Source organism: Oryzias latipes, chromosome 5, assembly GCF_002234675.1.
Source record: "Oryzias latipes chromosome 5, ASM223467v1".
NCBI lineage: Eukaryota > Metazoa > Chordata > Actinopteri > Beloniformes > Adrianichthyidae > Oryzias > Oryzias latipes.
Window position 1 is genome coordinate 29,751,710 of NC_019863.2, and position 12,473 is coordinate 29,764,182.

General features: G+C 43.7%; 1 protein-coding gene across 4 annotated transcripts; it reads right to left on the reverse strand.

Annotated features, from left to right (window-relative positions):
* Nucleotides 1-1,861: 1,861 nt before the first annotated feature.
* eif4b (eukaryotic translation initiation factor 4B) lies at nucleotides 1,862-12,267 on the reverse strand. 4 transcript variants are annotated; one of them, XM_011475580.3, is made up of 15 exons: nucleotides 12,171-12,267; nucleotides 10,199-10,342; nucleotides 6,726-6,931; nucleotides 6,108-6,224; nucleotides 5,971-6,022; nucleotides 5,720-5,881; nucleotides 5,448-5,603; nucleotides 5,158-5,322; nucleotides 4,697-4,964; nucleotides 4,533-4,621; nucleotides 4,203-4,455; nucleotides 4,051-4,088; nucleotides 3,800-3,893; nucleotides 3,558-3,630; nucleotides 1,862-2,276 (listed from the first exon to the last, which is right to left on the reverse strand). In XM_011475580.3, exons 1-15 carry the CDS (start codon nucleotides 12,181-12,183, stop codon nucleotides 2,199-2,201), a joined length of 1,908 nt encoding a protein of 635 aa, XP_011473882.1. In that variant the 5' UTR covers nucleotides 12,184-12,267; the 3' UTR covers nucleotides 1,862-2,198. The 4 variants fall into 4 exon arrangements, with proteins under 4 accessions (XP_011473882.1, XP_011473879.1, XP_004069226.1 ...); XM_011475577.3 differs by having other exon boundaries at nucleotides 10,178-10,342; XM_004069178.4 differs by having other exon boundaries at nucleotides 5,720-5,866; nucleotides 12,171-12,266.
* Nucleotides 12,268-12,473: the final 206 nt, after the last annotated feature.

Sequence of the window (12,473 nt, forward strand, 5' to 3'; positions counted from 1 at the left end):
ACGTAAACAAATCCATGAGGGGCTGCAATCCGGCGGCAAAGCATCAGCGCAGAGAGGCTGAGGATGTGGCCTTTCAGTCCGTTTAAAGGGAAGTCAGCATGTACATTAAATAGGGGGCATCCTTAACCCCAGAACACTTTAAAACACTATGAAAAAAAGCTACATCATCACTTTTGCCGGGTAATTTTTACCTGATACCCAACAAAAAGAACTGGTCATAAAAAATATATCAAAACATGATAACACATGATAAATTAGAGTGCTTTTCTTTATTCTTTTCAACTTTGGGATGTGTACTAAAATAAAAAAGAAAAGCATTGGAAGTTCCAAAAAACCTGCTCAAAAATTACTGAAATATTTGGAAATTTGAGAAAAAAAAATCCTAAAAAATAATAAAATGACACTGGAAACTTGGTCTTTGGTCCACCCGTTCCAGGGACACGTGAGACCTGACTGGTAAAGGCATAGACCACTTGACATGCGACATATTGAAATTAATGTCAATAGTTTTGCTCGGGTCTAAATCACTGGGCGAAAGTTCAAAGCCACTCATTTTTTAGGAAAAATTTGATTCACGTCCCCTTTTAAAATTGTTTACCTGCGTTTATTTTAATCCAAGTTAAAGACCCACCTGCTCTCAGCTGCATTTGATTGTTTCTATTCAAATGTTTACATCTGCATAGTTATTTTTTTACTACCTTAAATGTATTACGTAAACTTGCCTTAAGCCATTTTTTTTATTTTTACCCCTTAACACCTGTAATTTTTGGGTGGACTTTTAGATTCTTTTCCATTAAAAAAGTACCTTCCCCCTATTTCCTTTTTTTTTTTTGCATACAACAAATTCGGATTTTGATTTTTAATGAGCTTTGCTGAATTTAAAGTTTTGAAGGTTTGTTTGGGATCAGACAGAAACATAGAACCTGGATCAGGCGTTTAAGTGGGAGACGATACACCTGACCGGTTCGTCCTGCTGTGCACACCTGGAGAAGAGCTGATTGGAGAAACATAACAGGGAGCATCTGCAAAGGAGTAAAATCCTTTGAATTGTGCATTTCATGGTTTCACCGTAAACTTCCTGCTCCCTCAACACATTCTGGTTTCTGACTGCACGGAGGTTCATAGAGCTAAAGAAATTCCAATCTTGGCAAAAGCTGCAGACTGCGCGTCAGCACGCTCCTGCATGTGTGGCATTTCAGGCTCAGCAGGAGCTCCAACAGCTGCCAACAGGAGTCCAGCTCCCGGTTAGGAGCCTCAGCTGGAGAAACACCGAGGAGACCATCTGCCTCTTTAGACCACACCAGAAGCAAAAAGAAAATACACCTTATTGACGCACACAGAAGCCCCATGATGCAACTCTCCATTCCTGTTATCTACATGGTTTAAGTTCAAAATTGACTGCTCAGCCTGATGCCCACTGATGTCCCCTCAGCTTCACATTCCCGAACTGGAATCTATGGAAAAGCTTCACACTTCCACGCGGGAAGACATTCGGGGGCTGGAAGCAAAACCAGAGCTGCTCTCCAGTTGTGACGATGTTCCCTGAAAGTGGAGGAATGCGGCAGCATCAGAGAAGTTCAGGATGGATTCTCTCTGAGAATCACACAAATGTATCTGTTATTGTGGACATGTCTGCTTAAGTGATGAACTCCACCTAAATATACAGAAAATACTTGGTAATGTTTAGACATAGGAAATGTCATATTTAACCTAATTTATTATGGCTAAATAGTCAAAGTAAGGTATTATTACTCAGTTACCTTTTTTGCTATGAACAGACACAAAGACTCATGTTGCTTTAAATGCCAAAGCTTCTGTGCAGATGAATCTGCAGTTCAAACATACAAATTCAGTCCCACACTTTATTTTCTTCCATTTATTTATTACAATTAATTCAATTTCATCCATTTTTTCCTGTGTCAGCTTCTCCTCTTTCCCATTTAAAACAAGTCCAGTATGTGGCTATTTTTTTTTAGAACTGACAAGTCCGGATGTTGGCAGGAAAGAAAGCGCGGGGGGGGGGGGGGGGGGGGGGGGTCAGGTTTGACAGAGGAAAAGAGGGAGGAGCCACTTCAGCGTGAGGAGCTGTCTCAATAAACTATGTGTGGTCATTTTTTCTTTATTTTATTTTTTTTCCAAAACTGTCATTTTCTTCTTGAACTTGAGGCATTTCGTTTTTGTTTTTCTTGCCGGGTTCTCTACTCCACGTCTTCTGTGTCGTCTCCTTGGTCTCCGTCCATTAGCAAAGCAGCGTACTTGCTAGCAGAGCTGAATTTCTGCAGAGAAAAATATGAATTTTAATTTAAGAAGAAGCTTTAAACATGTTTAAAAACAATGTTTTGTGAAACCCTAAAGACCCACTAATGATCTTTTCATCGGGGAGGACGCTTTCATAAATGACGTGTGTCATGTTTTATGACCATGGAAGTCCTCACTTCACACTTTCTACACTTTTCTCAGACAGACGTGAACATTTTCACACTTTTCTCTCTTGTTCCGACCTTTGTAGAAAAACTAAGTCCAGTATTACAGACGGAAAAAAGGATAGGGCTGCACGATATGAGGAAATCGCGATATGCGATATTAGTGATCAATATTGTGATGACGAAACACCTTGCCATACATGACCAAATACCACCACAACCAAAAACATTGTTTTCATGATGTTTTTGCGATGTGCGTAAGCTTGATATCAAGATATCGATAAATCTGCGATTTAAAGATCTGATCACAGATCGACAATTTGTGTCACTGAGTGGTCAGGAGGAAGAGGAGGAGGAGGAGCAGGCGCATCACCTTCAGTGAGTTGCAGTTCTCGCCAGACGCCACAGAAAAATAAAAAAGAAAAGCCGAAAAATGTATACAAAAAAAATAAAAACCACAGACAGACGCCAACCCACCCAAATGATGTCCACCAGCACAAAGCAATTTTTGCTAGGATATTCAAAATCAAAACTGCCTAACTGGGCAGGAAAGTGCAGCACACACGACACAGACATTGACTGACAAGGTTAACAGCCAATCAGGGCACAGAAGAGCGCGCTGTAAAGAGAGGGGAAAAAAAAGCCTGCACAAAAAAATCCTTGAGACGTCACACGAGTGACCGTGATATTAAAGCGTTTCCAACAGCTTTTCAATGATGATGATGATGCCGTTTTTAGGCCAAATCAAAAACCTGTGTCGTTTTCTAGGACAAAGTTTGCTAGATTTGAGCTCAGACGAGGAAAACGAAGATGCACATGGATCTAGTTGTCTACTCATCAGAATGGAGCAGAACAGAAAGCCTGTGGCCCGCCCAGCGTATTTCTACACCATAAATGTGATTCTTTTCCAACTGTCTGCTCCTGACTCACAACAATTTAAATAAAAGAAATACTCAGAAACACAATTTTAGATTAAATGTTCTTTAAATTTGTCCTTCATGATGAGAAAAATGCCATGAGAACATGTTAAAAAAAAAAACAGAGACACCTTTTACATGGGCTTGGGTCTTTACTGTAATCTAAATGAAACTAGGAGGTGGTGATAAGTGTGATGCTGCCCAGAGGAGGACTTACAGGGGTTGGGGTTTCTTCGTATTTCTTTGGCTCTGGGGGGGGTTTGGAGTCTCTGTCTTTTTTGAGGTCCTTTCTAAAAACACAGGAGGGGGGGAAGCAGATTCAAGCACACATCTCTATAACCTCTGAGGTGAAATTCAAACAGAGGATGTTGATTTTTTTTCCACCAATAAAAACTTCTGAAAAGAAAAATGCCATCGGATGCCGTTGAGCACCAGGGTGACTCCTAAACTTCTACTGACTTGTCTGCCTCCTTTCTTCGGTCTTTGTTAGGCGCTTCTCCTCGGCCCCGCCCGGCTCCAGGCCCAGCAGGCCCCCCTCGGCCCCGGTTCTCATCTTCAATTAGAGACACAGATGAGTGAGAGTTACGTTACACTTTGACAGAGACATTTTACTCCACACGCTGGATTTAAAAAATCTCAGGCATGAAAGTGGACGTGAAATGAATAAAAAAATAAAAAGTTCCGGTTTGACTTGAACCTGCGAATTTTACCTTTTCCAGAACCTCTTTCATCTGAAGAACTTGAGGAACTTCAGGCAAAAAAAAAAGAGAAAAAAATAAATTAAAATACAGATTTCCAGGTAAAGTGATTAGGCTTTAATTCATGAATGAGATCTTCTAAACATCATTGCAGGTTTCCTCACCTGAGCTTGGGAGGAGTCGACCCGCCTGGTGAGACGGGGGAGACCGGGGCCCGGCTGTCTCCGTCATTGGAGCTTGTGCTGGCTGCACTCCGTTTGGCCCACACGTTCTCCTTGGGAGGAGGAGCAGGCATCACCTTCAGTGGTTCTTTGGAGGAAGAGCTCTGCGGTGAGGGCACAGGGGAAGAGGAGACCCCTTCTCTCCCAGAGAAAACCTCGTTCTCTCCGGAGCGCTCGCCATCTCGACACCTTGAACCTAAAAGACAGAAGAGTTTCTAGAGAGAAGCCCCAAAAACATTCAGTCCGTGAGCGCCCCGACGCTCCGGATCTCACCTTTTCCAGAAGTGCTTCCTTGCTGTGAAGATTCGCTTCCTGTGCGAGATCGCTCAGTGGGAGTCTCTTCATTGCGCCAACCAGGTTCCCTGCGAAAAAGAGCACATTTTTAGACTTCTTGAGAAAAAAACGTTAGAGTACACACACTCTGACCGTCCCCTGACCTGTCCCTCATCTTCCTGTCAGGTCCTCCTCGGCTCTTGTCCTCCTCCAACTGCCTTTGCAGCCTTTCTTCCTCCTTCTTCAGTCTCTCCTCCACCTCCCTCTCCTTGGCCGCTGTGTCAACAGGTTTGGCTCCGCCAAAGATGGACGAGGCTCTGCTGCCGGAGCTGGGAGCGGCAGCCGGAGACGTGCCGCCGCTGTTGCCAGGACCTTCTTCTTCTTTCGGGACTGACCGAGGCTTCAGGTTCAACTTGGGTCTTTGTATAGGAGCTTGAAAGGCAAAAACAAGTGCCAGGACCGTCAACACAGACAGTTTGGCAGAAATAAAGTCATTTCTAGAACTCATTAGACCGTAAAAACTTCATAAATGCTAACTTGGAACTTATATCGATCATTTTTGTAAGAGGATGCGGGATACCATATGGAAACTCAGGGAAATAGTTCCTGAAATGGACAAACACACCTCTCTCCTCACGGCGCTCGTCTCGTTTCTCGTATCGGTCATCCCGATCGGCGTAGCGATCCTTGTCGCCGTAGCGATCGCCGCTTCCCCGAGTGTCATCGTAATCTCGACGAAAGCCAGTACCGAAGGCACGGCGACCTCCCCCGCCGCCGCGAGAATCAAAACCTGAAAAGAGGAGACAAAGGGAGAACCGGGGCGATCTTTAGAAATAGAGATTTTACTTCATCGAAAAGAGGAAAGTGCAGAAGAGGAGGCCGATCAGGACGCAGAAACAGAGCCAACCAACTCACCGCCTCGATCATAATCTCTGCGGTCCCGATCGTCGCAACGATCCCTCCGGTCCCGGTCGTCATAGCGATCACGGTAGCGGTCTCTTCCTCCTTCGTATCGATCGTCGCGCCTCGGGCCGTCTCTGTAGCGGTCTGACTCGTAACGGTCCCGTGGTCCTACAACAAGACAACAAGAACTTCATGTGAAAAAAAACTCCTAAACATCTCAATGCAATAAAACTTTATTTAAAACAAGACCAGAACAAAGACAAAATAGAAAGTGCTTGACTGACTTTCTCCAAAAGCATCATCCCTTCGTGGAGGCCCGTCATCAGCATCTGAACTCGGCCGAGCTCTCCAGTCACTGTCCGTTTTGTCAGGTCCCATGTCGGCCATGCGCCCTCCCCTGTCTCTGCCCCCCATGGGCCCGCCGTCTTTATCTGACGAGTAAAAGTCTTTATTTCCTTAAAACATGCTAGCTTTAATATTATCTGAACATCAAAGAAAAAAAAGGAAATTTTAATTTTTGAAATGTAGTTCATACCTTTGTCAGATTGATCTGCAATGTCAACACGAATCCTGCGATTCCCTAGATTCTATTGACAAAGAAGAAATGTTTTTCACACCAATCACTTTCAAAAAAAGAACAAATTTAATTATTTCTGCGTTTGCCCATCTTACCTCCTCGTCGAGACTGAGAGCCCTCAGGAGAGAATCCACGTCATCAAACTCGGCGTAGCCGAAGCCCTTCAGTTTCTGCGGGTTGTTCGGCTCCCGGGGCAGACGCACTGCACTGATCTGAGAGCAAAGACGTTGATGATTAAGCGGGATGGAGCAAAGACGCCAGCAGGGATGAACCCCACATTAGTTAATCTGGGAAGATCCTACAAACACGCTTATTTATTACTATTAGACACAGGAAATCAATCAAATATCTCATATCTCTAAACATTACACAACATTTAGACTGTGGTTTGGCGTCTTGCTCAAGGGCACATTATTGTAAGGCCTGGGACTTGAACCCTTAACCAACATGCAGACGGTTGCTTAACCTACTGAGCTAAAGAAACACCCAGTTTAGGATCAACTATGGAGCAAGCAAACATTCCTGTCATAGGTTTGTTTTAAAGAAGAAACAATAAATGTGTTGATAATCAGAAGCTGCTATTCTCGAGTCTGAGGTTCTCCAGCGTTCAAGAAGAAAAAAGAAACATCCAACAGGTTGTAGATGAATTGCTAACGCATAAGTAATCAGTGTCGTAATGTGGAGGTGTGTGGCCATGCATTGGTTGAACCTACAGCCAAGCCCCGGAAAAAGTCCTTGATGGACTCCTCGGTGACCTCGTAGGGCAGGTTGCCGAGGAAGGCGGTGTACGGCGGGCTGCGGGGCAGTTTGGCGCGGTTGATGTTGGGCTCGCGCGCCGAGCGAGGGGCAGTCGGCAGGATGGAGCGGTCAATGGGGGGCGCCCTGTATGTATCCTCGTCAGTGTGCCATGACGTTGAGACTTAAGAAAGGCGAGAGAAAAATGTTTATCCGAGAGACAAAAGCTGGTAACTGAAGCAGAAAAGAATGTTTGTAAAATGTAAAAACACACAAAGAGAATGTGTTTGCATGAGCAGCGATTTAAAAGACAAAGTTAAGTCAGAATACAAACATTAAAAGGGATAAAAGCATCAGAACAGTCAAAAACAACCAAAGAACTAGTGATTTTGCAGACGGGCGGCAGTTTGACTCCATTTTATGCATTTTCATTTGTCTAAAATAAAATAAAATAAAATGACAGCGTAACGGCTTTTTCAAAAAACGTCAAAAGAAACGTTCATCGAGTCAGACGGGGTTGAGTCCTACATAGACAGTTTCTGATTAATTAAAAACAAAAAAATGAGCCCTGACAGTTTTCTCGTAAACTTTTAGCACTGCTGCTTCAGCTCCAGTGTTGTTTTGAAGGCCCGTACACACTGGGACGAATATTCGCCAGGCGTTATTCGCCAGCGTTTTTCGCCACGTCTTTAGTGTTCACACCCAGGCGATTTTCGCTGACGATGAGCCGAGCGAACATACAATTTCATTCCCTGACATTAGATGGCGCTTAATGTAAAACAGAAATACTCCTGTACACAAGGTGGCGCTGCGTAACTTTACGCTTCTTAAAGTCGCTTTTCACTCAGAAGAAGAGAGCAAGTATTTACGCGCTTGTCAGAATAATACAAAGAAAACATGAATATTTCAAGCACCAGTAGCTCCAACTGGTGCTTGGTTCGGGGATATTTTAAAATGTCCGTCATTATTTCGTCGTGGCAGTGTAGACGCTACTTGGCGTCTATATTCTTCGCTGGTATATGTGCTCAGAAAGGCAGTTTGATGTTTGAGCGCCCCCAAGTTGTGTTTTACTGTAACTTCAGAAGCTCCAAACACGTGTGCAAAAGCGCCATTCTCATTGGCCGTATAGTTTTCGACGCCGCGCGTCGAACCAAAAAAACGAGCCCGAGGCGTTTTTTTAAAAAGTGACGCTTTGACGCATGGCCTTTTTCGCGTCGGTGTGTACATACACAGTGGTGCCCTTTGTTTAGTCACGACGCGTTAAACGTCGGCGAATATCGTGGGCGAAATTCGTCCCGGTGTGAACAGGCCATAAGCTGAAAAAAAGCATCTTTTCTCCACATAAACAGTTGAAGAATTACAGAAGCTCGAAGAGCGGGTTTTATTTTGTGTTGTTGGCGACTGCTCTGGGGGGGTATTCCAGAAAGCAGGTTATGCTAGTTACCTCTGTAAGTTTGAGGCTAAGGAAGCGGATAACCTCAGCTTTCGGTTCAAGAAATGGAGGTATGTTTCATGGTATGTCAAGTTGCCATAGCAACTCATGCTCTGAACATAACCTGGTCTGGAGCAGGTTTAGTTGAAGGTTAGTTTGTTTTCAGAGAGGTGAAGCAGCATGGCGTGTCCATTTGAAGATGGTTCAAAGTGGATGATTTAGTGGATGAAGAAGCTCAGATGATACTTTATACACCATGAGAGGGTGATAAAACCACATATGGATGTTGGAAAAATAAACTTTTTTACTTTGATCTAACTTAATTATTTGTTTCAGTCAAGATAAATCCTTTTTTTAGTTAAGTCAGCTTAAAAATAATACGTAGTTATCAGACATTTATTTTACTTTCATTCAAATTAATTCAATTAAATAGGTGTAACTTTGGTGATGCTGTTAGATTGGCAGCGCAAAGGATTGTGGGATACCATTCCCTTTGCCTGTCTGGATGGATTTGGGTTTAGTGTGGGTTTTTGACCAAATGTGTTTAGTTGTTTAGCTGTTTTACTGTGTTTTATTTTCGTTTTTTGTCCCGTTGTGTTTAATTCTTTCTGCACCATGAGTGAGAGGGAGGGAGATGATGATGAGTTTATTTAGCACCCCTAGTGCCAATTTGTGTCGTAACAACTGAAGTTAAAGTTAGAGTCACGTTAACTGAATGCATGACATATATTTTAAATCAATTCTGCATCATTCATTTTATTGTTCTAAAAATGAGAATATCTGCAGGCTCAAACTTAGACATACGAGAGTTTCACAAGTACAATAAATTAAGATGGAAAAACATTTAATTGAATTGGAGTAATATGACATTTAGTTAGATAAATATGTAAATTTGAGTTGTAAAAATATTTATTGAGTTTTATAGATGTAAGAAATTAGGTTGAATAAATGTAACTCAATTACTTGTTACCAATTGAATTAATTAAAGTTGGATAAGTTGTATATATTTTCACAAAAAGCATTTATAAAAAGCAATAGAAATAAGATCAGAAACTCTTGCGTTTACTTTGTCCGTTCTTTTTCTCCAAACAGAAACTCTTTCTTTTGATGATGCAGCCGTATTACTTTTTTAATGGACGTATAATCTTCATACGCCGTCATTTAAATCTCAGACTCTGTCTCACTGAAGTATAGCGCTCTCTATTTTTCTCCATGCGTTTCCATGGTGACTCCGGAAATCGCGATCCATTGAGAATGTCTTTATGTACTAGCCGTGCATGCACATTAACCCAGGGTTACCAAGTCCAGCGTAATTACGCCAACTCATATCCGGTCTTTTGGAACCGACATACCCAGAGTAAGCAAGTTCAGGTGGATTTCAGCCAGAGTTCAGGGTTAAAGTCGGGGTAGTTTAAACGTGCTTTCTGGAATACCCCCCAGGTGTTAAAAGGGTCAACACATACAGCAACAACAAAAAATAAAAACTTTTGGGTTTAGGATTCACAGCAAAAAGCCCTGGAAGAAAAAAGAAAAAAAAACACAAAAAAACCACACAAACAGCTGCTTTTTAAGTACAGCAATCTTTTCCTTGACATTTTTACAACATGAACTTTCCTCTTGGCCTTCGCAATATAGGATTTTGATTTTTTAAAGAATACACAAAACCGTACTTTGGAAATGTTGTTTTTTTAATTTTCAGAGTACAAACTCTTCACAGGTTTGGCCTCACATCACTATTTAAAAGCAAACAAAGGAATTAAGTGTGATCAAGTCCACATTTTAGAGCAGTTTTATGAAAGCTTAAGCAGAACTCCATCCTTTGCTGGATGTGAGCTTTCTGCAGCTGAACGTCGCCTGCATCCCGCTGCCTTTACCAGCCTGCTGATGCTCGTTTCCTTCAGCACTCCGTAGTATTGAGGCAGTTTCAGAAGAGTCCAACTACATCCCCAGCTCAAACTTTTCCTCCATTAAGAGAATAAAAAACACTGAACTACACACCATTCGTTTTTTTCTGCTCACCGTCTCCATCCAGGTCGTCAGTATCATCTGCCCAACTCGTGGACTTGCTTGGGTAGCTGGGAGGCGCGGCGGGGTTGCCTCCAGAGTCCTCTGCCAGGAAGTCAGTGAGACTGAAGGTCTTCCCCTTCTTGTTCTTCTTCTTAGCTAGAAGATAGACGGACACCACACATCAAGTTAGGAGACGTCATCCTCAAGTTAGTCAAATTTCACAGCCTGGTGCTGAGCGTACCGGCAGATAATATTTGTGTTGCCCAAACAGAGGCGTTATTAGAACGACATTATTGTTCGTAAAACTGCTGTTCTGTCTGTCCTGAAGCATGCAGGTTTTTTCCTCTGTGCAAAAAGATGTGGAGCAGAGTTAGATAAGGGGGGGGGGGGGCACCATGTGTACATGATAAATATTACACTTATTTCCCCATTGGAGAAATGTTCAGGGAGTGGCCTGCAGGCCCAACTGCCAAATTACACCAACACGATGCACCTTTAAGTCAAAACGATGAGAGCTTTAAACCAACTCGACATGCAAAGTTTGTTGCACACGATCACAACGCAACAGTGGAAGGCAGTCCGAAGGACACGTCCATTTTCCCAGAATCTTCACCTGCAGCCAACAGGATTTTCTTACAACAAAATCACCTTCAGTAGGTTTGACTGCACATTTGCTGCAAAGGGCAGATGAGGCAAACTAAGGGCAGCCAGCCACTTATCAGAAGGCGCTTGACTCCTATTAGCTCACGTGGGCCTGAAATGCTGAACACACCCTTCACTACAGTAGACATCTCTTGAGGAAGCCATTTAAAATAAATCCATCAGAACAGCAAGCCACAAAAAAATACAGGGGGCAAAAGCTGGTTTCATGACATTTAATCAATGCCAAAGCAATCAAATATGAAGAGTTGAAGGTCAGACAGTAGTGTAACATTCCTCACAAAGCCCCCAGTTTCTCACGAGGCTTCATTCATGATCCAACCAGAGCAGGTTGGATGTTTTTGGTTTGAGGCAGAAAAGGCGTAGAGACAGAGCTGGTTGTGCTTTTCTGTGAAAATCCCGGCTGTCAGGTGTACAGAAAACCAGACTGATCTTCTATTTCTATAGGAAAAGCCTCGGTATAGTGAACGTCACGTGCTTGCATCACTAGGTAATTTACCAAAAAGCTGCACTAAAGGGGCAAAACTTAGCGGGAGTAGTATATGAGCACGTGTCGGGAGGTTTCTGTTTGGGCTGATCGCTTTTGTCTTTTGTGTCTATGCGGGCTTAGTCAGCAGAAGAGTGCTGACGGGGAAGTATCCCTGCTTAGCCGGCTAGGTTTTAGGGCCTAGTGGCGCACGTAGCAGCGCTGGGATCCAAGTGCGCCATCAACTGCGTCGGACTTGTCCGGCTGAAAGAACCAACCACGACTCCAGTTCTGACGCAGACAGCTCGGCGCTTCGGATGCGACCCAGCAGGCCCAGCTTCACCACAGCCAGCTAAGAAGGGAACGGCGCCGCACACGTGGGGAGCCTCTACTTCAGGCGGCCTGGACGCCTCAGCCCAACCCCTCCTTCAGAACTCGCGCTTGCGCCCGGTGTCCTGAGCGCGAGCGCCACGGCTAGCTGAGTAGCTCTGCAACTGACATGCAGTGTGCCAGCTCTGCGGGAACGACCCGCAACCTATGTCCCCCTGATCAGTCCATGTTATATGGAGCGAAAACAAACAGGTCGCATAGCAACAAACCCCAGAGCCTCCTTTCCGATTTATCCACGAAAACGTTGCGATAACAGCCAGTTGCTCCGTCATTAGCTTAACCCCAGCCATCTGCGTCTTCGGCGGGCTAAACAGCCACCAAACAAGCGTTCAGGCCGGAGACAAGAACGTTAGCCGATCAGGCTACAGCGTGTCATTTTTAAGACGTTTACTGAAAATTTGTTTTGAAGTAACTCGCTGTACACGTTTCTAATAACCGACCCACGGCGCTCACCCACATAAACCTCACCTGACGCCGCCATGTTGGAGAGCGAGTTCCATAAAGTTCCCGGATGAAAGCGTCAGTTGTTTATTGTCGGGAGCGCGCATCGCCGTTTGCGCGCCTCGGCCTCCTCCCTAGTTTCCTGCTTGGACATTACATGGGCCTAACACCCACCCACCCACACACAATTTTGTAAAAAGAAATCCAAAAATATGTATTTTTGAATATTTACTCTGGTCTATATTTACATTTAAATTTTTATAGTTGAAAAATAAAACATAAAACAGCCGTTATGGTGGGGAATCAAAAAATGATATGCATGACTTTATT